The following is a 12,755-nucleotide window of genomic DNA, read 5'->3' as shown; positions in this document are numbered from 1 at the left end:
GAATTTTTACTGTGAAGGCTTGCAAAACTGCATAATTTTCGTTATACAATATACATTATATCTGATTTTTTAAATCCTAATTCAAATAGAATCAAGATAAAAATTATTAGGTCCAGTTTCCACCAAAGCTGAGCATAAACATGGAGAATAGTTTAGCCAGACAAATTTTATTTGATAGATTATAATATCATAAGTTTGTCACACCATTTATCAATAATCTGCTAAACACATTTCTGCCCATTTCCGCTTTGGTGTATACCGGGCCTTAGAATAACAAGAGGTCAACCTTCAAATGTGATTTATGTAAATCACTCATGTAACATCTCACTACGTACATTGCACCAGCTTAATTGAATAAAGGTGGTGTGACTATTACATAAACTATCTTTAGATGCATTAGTTGCCGAGTGCTGCTAGTCTAGTTAGAGTGAGGGAACTCCCGGTTTCATCCTGAATCGACGATATGTCAAATATTTGAGTACTAACCGATGCCCGCGACTTCGCCCGCGTGGATTTTGGTTTCTCGAAATCCTGTGGGAACTCTTTGATTTTCCGGGATAAAAAGTAGCCTATGTGCTAATCCAGGATATTATCTATCTCCATTCCAGCCAAATTCGTCTAGTAGTTTTTGCGTGAAGGAGTAACAAACATACACACAAACTTTCGCCTTTATAATATTAGTGTGAATTAGTGTGATGGGTGAAATCATAGAAAATAGGCTGCCTAGGGTTAAATGTAGTAACATTGCCAGTGACGTCGAAGCCTTGACTACAAGTTTTGTTACAAGTTCCACTGTCGTGAACTGTGGCCTACTGGTAAAAGTAGGCCTACTATTAAGGGGGCCCTGGGTTTGATCCCTGACATGCACCACTATTTGTATTTTCGAAGTTGGGTGCGTTTTAAGTAATAACATTTAGATTAATTGAAAGAAAACATCATGAGAAAACCTGAGAGTACCTACTCCATAATTTATCAAAGGTATGTGAAGTCTGCCAGTTGGCACTTGGTCAGTGTGGTGGACTATGGCCTAAACATCCTCATTACAAGAGAAAATCCGTGCTCAGTAGTGGGCAGTATTAAGTTATAACTCTTTCTCTTCATAGTCCCCAGCAATGTAAATGTGAACTCATGTCTTTGATAGTCCCATTTTGAAAGACAATACGGCGTTTCGAGAGCAAGGTATTTCCTTTGGTAACACACTAATATTATAAAGGCGAAAGTTTGTATGTGTGTGTGTGTGTGTATGTTTGTTACTCCTTCACGCAAAAACTACTGGATGGATATGGCTGAAATTCGGAATGGAGATAGATAATATCCTGGATTAGCACATAGGCTACTTTTTATCCTAGAAAACCAAAGAGTTCCCACGGGATTTCGAAAAACCTAAATCCACGCGGACGAAGTCGCGGGCGTCAGCTAGTGATTAATACTTGTAAGTTCTATCCAAGGACCCAGGGAAGCATTTAAAGGTCAAGATCAAAACTTTTTATATCAATCCTACCAGTTTTGTGAACTCTTGTTCATATTGCACTTGCATTTTGCCTTATTTTGCACTTTTGGACTAGTACCTAGTGATGGGACTATTACTAAGTCAACTAAGTAAGTCAGTAAGCGTTAATTATAATTAGGAAGGGACCAAATGTCTATGTTGATTTCGCCGACCTGCAAAAAAGGTTGATTTAACATCTCCATGCTTGATAGATTAAGATGTAGGATCAGCATATTATGCCATAGAGATAATCATTCACCATGGCACATGCAGACAGCAGAGTACCTACCTATAGCCGAGTATTTTTGATAATAACTCAAACTCAGCTTAATTATATCTATAAACATAGAAAGTATACCTAGGTACTGAAAGTAAGATATGAAAGAGGATGCTTGGTGAGTCGCGCGCTTTTATAATACCTATTTGAGTTGTTCAGCCAGTGTTCAGCTATCAAAAAAGACGCCGCGCGCTTTAGATTCGCTTTTCTTTGGTGGTGTGTGTTGTGCCTTAGGGCTGTGGGCTGAAAGACTGAACGTGTTTCGACTTTCGGGTAAGAAGGTAAGAAGTATTTTTTGTGTCTGTCGTGTTATTGTTACGATTTTCGTTAAATCTACTGAACCGATTTTGATGCGGTTTCTTGTATTTCATAGAGCAGACCTTTTTTACTGCGGCGTTTCGACTTTGGGGTATGAGGTGTATTTTTTGTATGTTATGATTTTCTTCTATTTTTGTCGCGAGTGTCACGGCGACTTTTTGTACCCATACGCGCGACTGGTCGGTAGTTGCAAACGTAACGCGTAACAATAAAGTTACTCATGCGACAGTAGCGATGCAACCGCTTTGCATTGTTTTTTTTTCTCTCTCTCTCTCTCTCTCGTCTGGCTTTACAAAGATTAGCCAATGTCAAGTTTGTAGTTATTTACAAGTTAGGGAAAGTGGAAACTAAATAAGTATGAACTTCGTCTGTGCCGGCGCTCGCCGACACACGCGCGGCGCCCCTTTAGGGAGCTTCCCAGTCAGTTCCACCGCTAAGAAACACCAGTAAAACACAAAACCCGGCCACTTTTAACAACAAAAAAAAACACTCCAAAAAGGCAGAGCACGCGCGCCTGCAAACACCAACACAGACGAAGTCCTACATTGTTTACACTGTATATAGATTTATAATGTATATGTAGTTTAAATGATCAGTCTTGATAGTTTTCGATTTTTTGTTTTTCTGATAATAATACCTACTCACATCGACGCCATAGCTCTAGTTGACTTTGACGCAAATTATGCTATGTCAATGTATAACTCCACTTCAGAGCCGGTATAAGGGTGGTGCGAACTGCGAACTGTATGACTGTACCTCATGGACGTATTATAATAGCTTTATGCTGTACCTACTAGACGGCTGTCATAAAGCGTGCGTCGAAACTTACTCAAAAAAGTATCTCTTGGGCAATATGATTAACACTGAAATTCATAGACAAGATAGGGACTTCTTTAGGGGAACAATGAACATTCAGATGACATGCGTCATATTCAACCTTTATGCAATGCATGAATGTTGTATTGCATCGTTCACGCTTTATCAATTATTATTTGCGAGTATTAAGATTTGATTTTCACATTCCTGACATTGATGAAGCACCTAATACGACAAAGAATCGCTTGCTGGTCTCGCATTCATAGTATTTTTCTACTTTGTTGGTTTCAGTTTGATTTCTAATAGTACATCCCCAATATTTTCTGTTTCTCCAAAACTCTTCGTTCACGCTTATTGGTCTAATATCGCGAATTTTTCTGAGGCCTGGAGGGCGCCAAAATGGAATCTCGCACCACCAGCAACCTGACCCAAGCCGGCCCTGCTTTCTTTCCTTTGGGTTTTTGAAATAAAACAATCAAATAAATTTGTTCAGTTTATTCTTAACTTTAATGCAGACTAGAATAATACTCTTAGAAATGAGAACAACAATAGTTATTTCACATGTTATAGTGTACCTACATATCAGCTTTCACAATAAAATGCTATTTATTATCTGTGTTTTTTTTTTCAATGTAAATAAATCTTATTCACAACAGCTAGCAATATAAAATTACATATCAGACTGTATTATATAATCTATATTATATACTTTTGTTAATTTTAAACTCAAAATAAGAAAGGGGCGTGACCAGTGACTAGGTAAAAAAATAAGTTTAAAATACAATAAAATATAAGTATTTTTTCATTTCCTCCCTTGGCGAATAGGTAATGATTAAAACCTTACAACCTCATGAGTAATGAGTTGAATCAAACCTTTTTTTATATGCATAAAATCATACCCCAACTTTCGGGGCAATAAATCTTGATTGGAAATATTATTCTAAAAAAAAAATTGGTTGTCTGTAAAGTCGGTTTACTGACGATAGTTGAACGTGATAACAAAGGCCGATTGTGCTTCTTTGTCGCTCGTTCCGCGCTCTCGCTTGCACTTCAAGCCTTACATGGAACGCCTCAGAGCGAGATAACGCCGCATGAGTCATGTTTTTCGTGCGTGCAGCCGGCTCTATCGAATTATAAGACGTTGTCACGTCAAAATAATACAATTAAGGAAAATGAAAATAGATTTTCCGAAGAATGCCCTTGAATTTATATTAATACTGTAGGTAACTATTGAAGAAGAAAAAAGGGGATAAATCTAATACACTGATCTAGCAAACTTAACAAAAAGGGGTTACCATGAATATCATATAAAGAAGTACACTACAATAATAGTAATAAGTTGAAAGCATCAAACTTGGGACATGATATAGACAAGCGGATTAGGAATACTAAAAAGGTGTTCACTTACATTAGGTTGTCAAAATAGTTTTTTTTTAATTTATACATAAATAAAACTCGTCCTCAGAGTGCTAAGCTTAGCTAAGATAAGGACATACATATATAGGTTATATATAGTTACGCTATAGCCACACTATAAAATTTACAAAATATGACATATCTTTTGAAACGCTACACGAAATAATGCTTTATTATATCCACTAATCAATTCATTTATTTATCAATGATCACATCGAGAATTCGAGATTCGCCTCGACTGAGATTACTCCTCAGACATTCAAGGTTATGCTGACTCGCTACACGGATCAAAACTCGTCAGTCGCACTAAATCAGCTATATATTTTTTATTCTGTACTTATTCAAAATATTATGGTGATTGATTACAGTTAAAAATATGTAAAAAATACTACTAAAAGTATTAACCATACGAAAAATCTATACTACACAATTTATAAAAACTCAGGTATAAATTATTTGTTTAACAGTGGAATGATAATATAATAATGTAGGTAAGTAAAATTTAAAAAAGGTAAACAATAAAAAATATGGCAACGTTTATACACAAATTATTCTTGTCTCCAAGGGGCTTGAATCCAAAGCCGTAAAGCAAAATAAAAATATAATCTAGTACTTGACAAGAAAAATACTTATTGTCTATGGCAGAAAGGCAACGGCTAATGCATTTTGTATTGTTGTCCAACAATTTATAGTTACAAATATTTTGTATGATGATAATAACTTATTTATTAACAATAATATCTAAGCAGATATGAGCGATTTTGATTCTCAAATATAGGTATACAATAGTGTAATAACTATGTATACACCATAGACAAAGGTATAAACACGGTTATACACAGTACTTTGCACTTGCCAGAGATAAAAAAGTGGTAGTTATTAAAAATGACAGATGTTTAAAGGCGAGTTCAGACTATGTAACATGTTATACAAAACATGGTTCAGTTACTTTTATTCAAATAGTATGAAAATTGAACTTGGTAAGGATTGAATATGGTGGTCTAATGCTGACTTTTTTTCATTCATTTCTCTCACTAAATATTACAAAATCTATGGCAAGTGCAAAAACTGTCATTGAATATAATATTAACTTAGAGCTAAATCACTTATTTTAGCCACATAAGCATTGTAAGCATGAAACTTGGACACCATATAGTTTGTTTTGAGTATTTTTACAACCACTATTTATAATATTGAACAAACTTTATGAATTGTACAATTTCGTTTTCTATTACAAAAGTCAACCGAACATTAAATTAGCACACTCCCACAGAATATATTAGCAATACAACACATATACAGAGAAATAGCTTCGGATATTAAAATCAAGTACCTAAATAAAATATCTTGATGTATGTATCTATATAAATTCATATTACAACTATTTTAATGTGTTAAAAGCTATTGTGGCAGTAGCATTAAATTAAATGACATTATCAATATGTCGATGTACCGCCAAAACAGCTGTAAAAATGAGTTTGAATTATAAATGAAACGTTATTTTACACGCAAGATGTACATGCAAATAATGTAATATAACATGCCTTGGAACATAATTAACAATGTTTTTAACATAACATTGTTATATTATAACACTTGTTAAAATAAAACATGAGTTATATGGTGTAGACTCGCTTAATATTTAACCCAGGGACTTTATATGGTATGTAAATAAATAATAATTTCTAAATTATTTTACCCAATATTAATTAATGTGAAATGATTTTTATCACATCATGTTTCGAGTTAATGATTCAAGTATAGTCCTGTATTAACACTTATTATAATTCTCATGAATTTGTATAATTCAATCAAGCTTTTCATGTACCTACATACAATTTCAAACTAAGGGACCATAAACAAATTGTCTTGTAGCAAAAATGTAAGGATAGTTTTATTCACTTTACTGTACCGAGAAAGAGATGGGCACAAAGCAAGTTGGCTAACGCCGCGACGGGAGCTTAAAATCAAGTTTTCATAATGAAGTATTTTGATAAACGACGAAATTTCATGGCTTTGAAAGTTATACACAGTTCATTAAAAAAAAAAATACAAAAAGCTAATTATCGTTTCCGATTAAAACTAAAAAACTAGAAATTGGCGCAGTTTCGGATTTTTTCCTATCGAAATATTACGAATTGGAAATTAGATTAAATACCTAAAAAGCATATAAATATTCAAACATGAAAGTTATTTATAGCTTTCAATTTATGGGCTTCAAAAAATCACAAATGTGGCCTATGGATTTCAATATGTGGCCTAAACAAATGCGACAGTTACGTTAAACAGCTGTTAAATTAAACTTAAATGACAGATATATTCCTATCCTTTTCTTAATGCTCCTTGCAGAAAAAGATATCGCTAAGATTCAGACATGTTAATTTTGGTTAAGTTTAGATATTGTATACAACAGAATTGCAGTATCGCATTTGTTTATTTAACTTTCAAAACTTCACCCTCAAGGCTCAGACATAAGATAATACTATGATTCTTTTTGTTAAATTATAATTTTTAATTTTTAAAAATTTAATTAGCGCCATTATCATAATAACATTCGGGCGGTAAGCCCCAACTAGCATCCGACCGAAAGTCGATTTCTGACCGAAGTCGAAGTTTTGATAACCCTAAGTTATTCAGTTCAAGATTGTTGAAGTGATTCAAATCTGAGATTCAAATAATGAAGTTTGTGTTGACTGTTGTGTTGTTAACATAAATCATAAATGGCAACAGTTCAAAATAGTGTCAATTACGATTTATTTACTTAAGAGTAATTTTAAAAGCAGTTCGTTCATTTTCGGCGTTTGCTAGAAATCTCCGGCTTCGGCCAAATCTTCGTCCCATTTTAGTCGACCGGCCATTGGTTGGTGAGGGTGGTTTTTGGCCGAAAGTGGTCGAAGTTGGAGGTTCGGTCGGAAGAAGATTCGATACATAAAAAGGGTGACTTCAGCTTTGTAGGGTGCGGGTGTGAGGTGAGGTGGAAGCGAGGGGCGAAGCAGGCACTTGTGTCGCGTTATATGAACACGGGGTTCTCCTGCCCCGTCAGCAGCCGGAACATTGAGGTCGGCATTGTTTTCATCAGGATCTGAAAGGGTTTATGTTATTTGTAGTAGGTATTATACAACTTATAATTAAGAAGTAAACAAACAAAACAAGTACACCCGCACAAACCCCGTGTTAACCCCGTGCGGGGTAGAGCGTGCGCTGCGCGGGTGTGCGAGCCCCCCCCCCCCCCCCTGCAACTTACCTCATACCCCGATTGTCATGTCAACCTGTTGCAAAATGGCTTGTAAGTAAATTGCTGACTACGGACTGCCACAACACTGCGAGTTGAACTGTGATGCGATACCCTACGCATACCCCGCCCCTCTCCGCGATACCGCCCCGCAGGAGACTGCAGATCTGACGTGTCCATACCTCTCCAACAGATGTCGCTAGTAGGTTGACGATGCGTTCGTGAGGGACTGCCACCACACTCTGCGAGTAGATCTTGATGATGAAATGCCCCACTCGCACCCCGCCTCTCTCTGCAATACCGTCCCGCAGGAGACGACAGATCTGACGTGTTCATACCTCTCCAACAGATGTCGCTAGTAGGTTGACGATGCGTTCGTGAGGGACTGCCACCACACTCTGCGAGTAGATCTTGATGATGAAATGCCCCACTCGCACCCCGCCTCTCTCTGCAATACCGTCCCGCAGGAGACGACAGATCTGACGTGTTCATACCTCTCCAACAGATGTCGCTAGTAGGTTGACGATGCGTTCGTGAGGGACTGCCACCACACTCTGCGAGTTGATCTCGATGATGCGATGTCCCACGCGTACCCCACCTCTCTCCGCGATACCGCCCCGCAGGAGACTGCAGATCTGATAACAAAAACCATTATCCAGCTTAGCCTCTGTATTTAACATTAATTTGCCCTCCGGCGGGGATAGGTGAAGAAACCTGTCCAGAAGGAAGGAAGGGAAGGAGGGAAACAAAGATCTCACCACGCCATTTTGTACGCTGAACCCGAGCTGGTACTTCGTGTCCGGCCTCTTGATCTTCACCTCCACAACGGGCGCGCACGGCACCACAGTCAGCTTGACTACTGTCTGGTTCTTCGAGTTCTTTATGTACGTCTGGCAGGTCGACAGCGGCAGCCCCACTAGACTCACGCCGTTTATTGCTATTATTTGATCACCTGAGACATGGGAGATATCGTTAAAACTGTAGGAGTCCTTTGCCACGAGAGGTCATGCATACAAATTAATTCTACCCTATAAAATGGTGCTGTGTGCAGGACGCAACATACAGAAAGTTTCAGCAGGGCACGTTAATGGCCCATTTTTTCACTTTCGTGATGCCTGCATCAAGTTTTAGTGTGAATAATAAAGCAAACGAGCAATTTTCGTCATTTTATGGATTTAATAAGTGATCTATATAAAAATTAGGGCCATCCTAGACTCGTTAGACACAAGCAGCACAAGCCTGCCATTTTTCTAGAATTTCCTTTCAACGCAACGTCACAACGCTCCCAGCTACCCTCTCACTCCACCAGAAAACGAAGCATTGGGTGACCCCTGAATCGACGATCTCAAGCACTACTTAAGAGCTCGCTAAACACAAGTGGTGCAAACGCGCGGCCGCGGCAAAAATTTCCTACTACAGAGTCTATACTATATATCTGGCAGTGGACGTCCTACCACCGGTTATACTAAGCCAATGCTAAACTGCCCGCACTCAAATCCGCATCAACCGATGCTAGGTAACCTAACCATCTCATTGAAGTCTCTTGATGCTGGTATGATGGATCCTTTCACCGGAATACAAAGTTAACAGAACCCCCTCACAATCTTAAGCCACTTGACACAACTGGTACAAAAACTTTATTTATGGAAATACCTGATATCTATGTCCAGCAGTTGAAGTATGAACAAAAACTCACCAATATTAAGCTGGCCGCACCTCGCAGCCGCGCCGGCCGGTGCAAGGTTTGCTATGACGACGGTGGGCAGCATCGAGCCCCATCCAGACTCCACCACGACCACGCCAAGGATTTCACCTTTTGTTTTAGGCACGACCACTTCCTTCTGAAGTTCCTAGGTAGAACAGGATATTGAATTTATCGATGTAGCTTATAGCTTGGAGCCTCAAGGAACGAATTTTGAACCCAAGCATGCTCGACCACCAAGTAGTCAAGTACTAATGTCTCACGCAGGTGTCCATAGATTTGTATGTCTTTAAAATCGATGGCATAATGTTTTCTCGACAATCAAATTAGGCCAGTTCAATGAAATGATAAAAGTTTAAGTTTCAAAAACGCAAAATTGAAATTTACGTACACGTACGTGTATGTAAATTCACGGATTAATATGCCAGCCTCCATAGAGGTAGATATTCAAACAACTATTTATGAAGAATATTGTGGCACTACTTTTGCGTCTCGCCAATTAAGTTGGAAGTATATTTAGTAAAACAGTTGATACTTTTCAACGATAACTATGTGATCTTTCGAAACTCGCCCTCAAGAAATTCCACTAATGAATATCAACCTCATTACAAATGCGAAAGTGTGTTTGTTTGTTGGTTTGTCCTTAAATCACGCCGCAATGGAGCAACGAATCGGCGTGATTTTTGGCATGGTTTTAGTTAAATACCTGAAGAATGACGTATTCCCACGGGATTTCAAAAACCTAAATCTACGCGGACGTGATCGCATTAGCTAGTGGCAAAATAACTAAGTAATCTAAAAGCTACCCCTCAAGGAACTACTGTCACACTAATATTATAAAGGCGAAAGTTTGTGTGTATATGTGTGTGTATGTTTGTTACTCCACGCAAAAACTATTGAACGGATTTGGCTGAAATTCGGAATGGAGATAGATAATATCCTGGATTAGCACATAGGCTACTTTTTATCCCGGAAAATCAAAGAGCTCCCACGGGATTTCGAAAAACCTAAATCCACGCGAACGAAGTCGCGGGCGTCAGCTAGTAGTAAATAATTTGAGAAAATATCAATCGACTCTTAATAAACAAGTTACCTTTTTAGCGAACATCTGCAACTCATCCCCGAATATCTCCTGGCTGTTGAGCACTTCCTGATAATCCATCTCCTTCACAAAACTGTGGTCTTCTATACCGTTTGCTTTAAGAAACTCCATGTAAGCAACTTGGAACGCTTGACCGATTGATTGAGCGATGAATTGGGCCTGGAAAGTGGTAGACACCATTTTGAAAACTTATAGGTTACCTACTTAACGAAAGGATCTGAAAAATTATACTTCAATTTTTTTAATTTATGATGATTTTAAGAATTTATTTGCAAAATTTTGTTGGCAACAAGTAAACAAATCAATGGCAAACTGCCGAATAATACTGGTAGCTTTAATGATATTTAAATTGATTTCGATTGTAAGTGAAATAATTAGCGATTATAGTGTTTTTTGTGGTTTTTATCAGGTTAAGAGCGTAATCACATTACAGTACCTACTACCACTCTTATAAGTCATATCGGCAAAATTTGTTGGCTCAACTCAACGCCGGCTAAAACTGAATGTATACTAATGCCTCCTTACCTCTTCACTTTCAAAAACGTGACATATCATCTTCGGCGTACGGTTCAGTTTCGGTTGGTCGGAGTCAGTTTCGTGAGGTACGAACCGTCTTCTAGCCATCAAAACCACCAAGTCTCCTATGTCCGCGATGTAAGAGATCGTCCTCAATGCATGGTCCATCATGATTTCTTTGAGTTCCGTGTTGAGGACCATTATCTTCTCTGTTGAGATGAAGAGGTCCACTTCTGTACTTGGTTGGTTTTCGCCTTCCGGTGCCTGGGTACAAAAAATTTTACATTTTTTCATAAAACTGTTATTAATTTAGATATAAACTATTAAACTGTTATTATTTAGACTCGACATAAAATACCCTAAATTTCTAAATTTGAAAATCTCAAACTCTCTCTTTCTCTCTTATTCCCTCTGTCTTTTGGATTTCGGGATCAGAATGCCCAGTGATTTTTTTTTAAGTTAACCAACGACATATAGCGATATACCTAGCCAGACTTAAGACAGAGTTAGAACGAAATAGATTTTGTATTCCATATAAAACAGATATACTTCAATCGTTGATAACACATAATTTACACTTAAAGTGAGATCCATACAGCGATTTCCGACTTTTCTCAGACTTCTTCTCCTCTCTGGGCTGGTTTCTGCACTTAAACGTTTTGGTGTTTTGGTCAGACTTAAGAGGGCTCTCTCTGTCACTCGTTTCCACTCGTTTCATACAATCGTAGTTCCAATTTCGTTTGAATATTAAGCAACCTAAGTCCATGAAATTTTGCAGACATATTCTAGAAACTAATATCTATGTCTGTGGTTTTCCAGATTTCTGTTAAAATATTCGGTTTCAAAGTTACGCGGTCTTAAAATTTTCATACAAATCTTGGAGCCCCTGTAATTTTAAAACTACATATTTTTAGAAAAATCTAAAACACCAAAGACACAGATATTAGTTTCTAGAATATGTCTGCAAAATTTCATGGACTTAGGTTGCTTAATATTCAAATGAAATTGGAACTACGATTGTATGAAACGAGTGGAAACGAGTGACGGAGGAGAACCCTGTTAAGACAGAGTTAAAACGAGACAGATGTATGTAGGTAGATAATACAAATACGTATCGTTTTATCTCTGTCTTAAATCTAAGCAAAGTCAGTGTACGCTCTACAGATTAAAAAGAATTAGAAAAGAGAGAGCAACTAGAACTTCCCACTCTATTTTTTTCTGTCAAAGTACTACAATGCTTGGTGGTGAAAAATCGCGTAATATTTTTTTTTTTGTAAACGATTAGATTTTAAACTTACCAAAGCCTATTTAATTCCAATGATTGCATGTAAATATACAGGAAAGAAATTAATAAATATGACTATAAATACGCTACAAAAGCATGCAGATTCTTAACCTACTTAATTTAAAAACATGCACATAATAATTATATATTGAGAAAGCTAGTGAGATTTAGGTAGTTAGTTTTTTTCCAATCTCTTCATTAGGTAAGAACTTTTTAAAGATAGTTTCGTAATATTTTGTATCAGGTTGTGCTTTATTTAGTCTGTACTTTACACTAGCGTACTTTGAATGTAATTAATTAATTATCGTATGAACCACGAGTACAAGACATTAAAGTTGATCGCACTCCAGTATGCTTGCGTTGCCTGATAGGTGCTCAGCTTGTATTATTTTTTAATAAAAATAGCTAGCAAACGAGCGTGTGGGTCACGTGATGTTAAGTGATTACCGGCGCCCATGAACATTTGCAGCACCAGAGGAACGGCCAATGCGTTGCCAGCCTTTCAGGAATTTGGAATAGAGTAAAGCCAGAAATATATTAGCGTGTAGTGTTGTGTCGTGACGCGTCAGAAGTATATCGATTTCATATATTTAGTATATGTT

At 37.4% G+C, this 12,755-nt stretch overlaps 1 protein-coding gene across 7 annotated transcripts in view; it reads right to left on the bottom strand.

Moving 5' to 3' along the window:
• Positions 1-4,320: 4,320 nt before the first annotated feature.
• The window catches only part of LOC123876409 (protein lin-10-like), a 173,326-nt gene continuing 164,891 nt past the window's right edge, over positions 4,321-12,755 (bottom strand). For 5 of the 7 annotated variants that reach the window (XM_045922688.1, XM_045922667.1, XM_045922659.1 and 2 more), the window contains 7 exons: positions 12,167-12,172; positions 10,878-11,132; positions 10,344-10,511; positions 9,245-9,398; positions 8,307-8,500; positions 8,043-8,183; positions 4,321-7,398 (listed from right to left, as the gene is read on the bottom strand). In XM_045922688.1, coding sequence (XP_045778644.1) covers positions 7,327-7,398; positions 8,043-8,183; positions 8,307-8,500; positions 9,245-9,398; positions 10,344-10,511; positions 10,878-11,132; positions 12,167-12,172 — 990 coding nt within the window. In that variant the 3' untranslated portion in view covers positions 4,321-7,326. The remainder of the gene's footprint in view (positions 7,399-8,042; positions 8,184-8,306; positions 8,501-9,244; positions 9,399-10,343; positions 10,512-10,877; positions 11,133-12,166; positions 12,173-12,755) is intronic. The other 2 variants (XM_045922694.1, XM_045922702.1) reach the window with 1 other exon arrangement.

This window comes from Maniola jurtina, chromosome 2 (genome assembly GCF_905333055.1).
Source record: "Maniola jurtina chromosome 2, ilManJurt1.1, whole genome shotgun sequence".
In the NCBI taxonomy this organism is placed as follows: domain Eukaryota; kingdom Metazoa; phylum Arthropoda; class Insecta; order Lepidoptera; family Nymphalidae; genus Maniola; species Maniola jurtina.
Note: the sequence above shows the minus strand (reverse complement) of the source record. Positions and strands in the feature narration are given on the sequence as shown.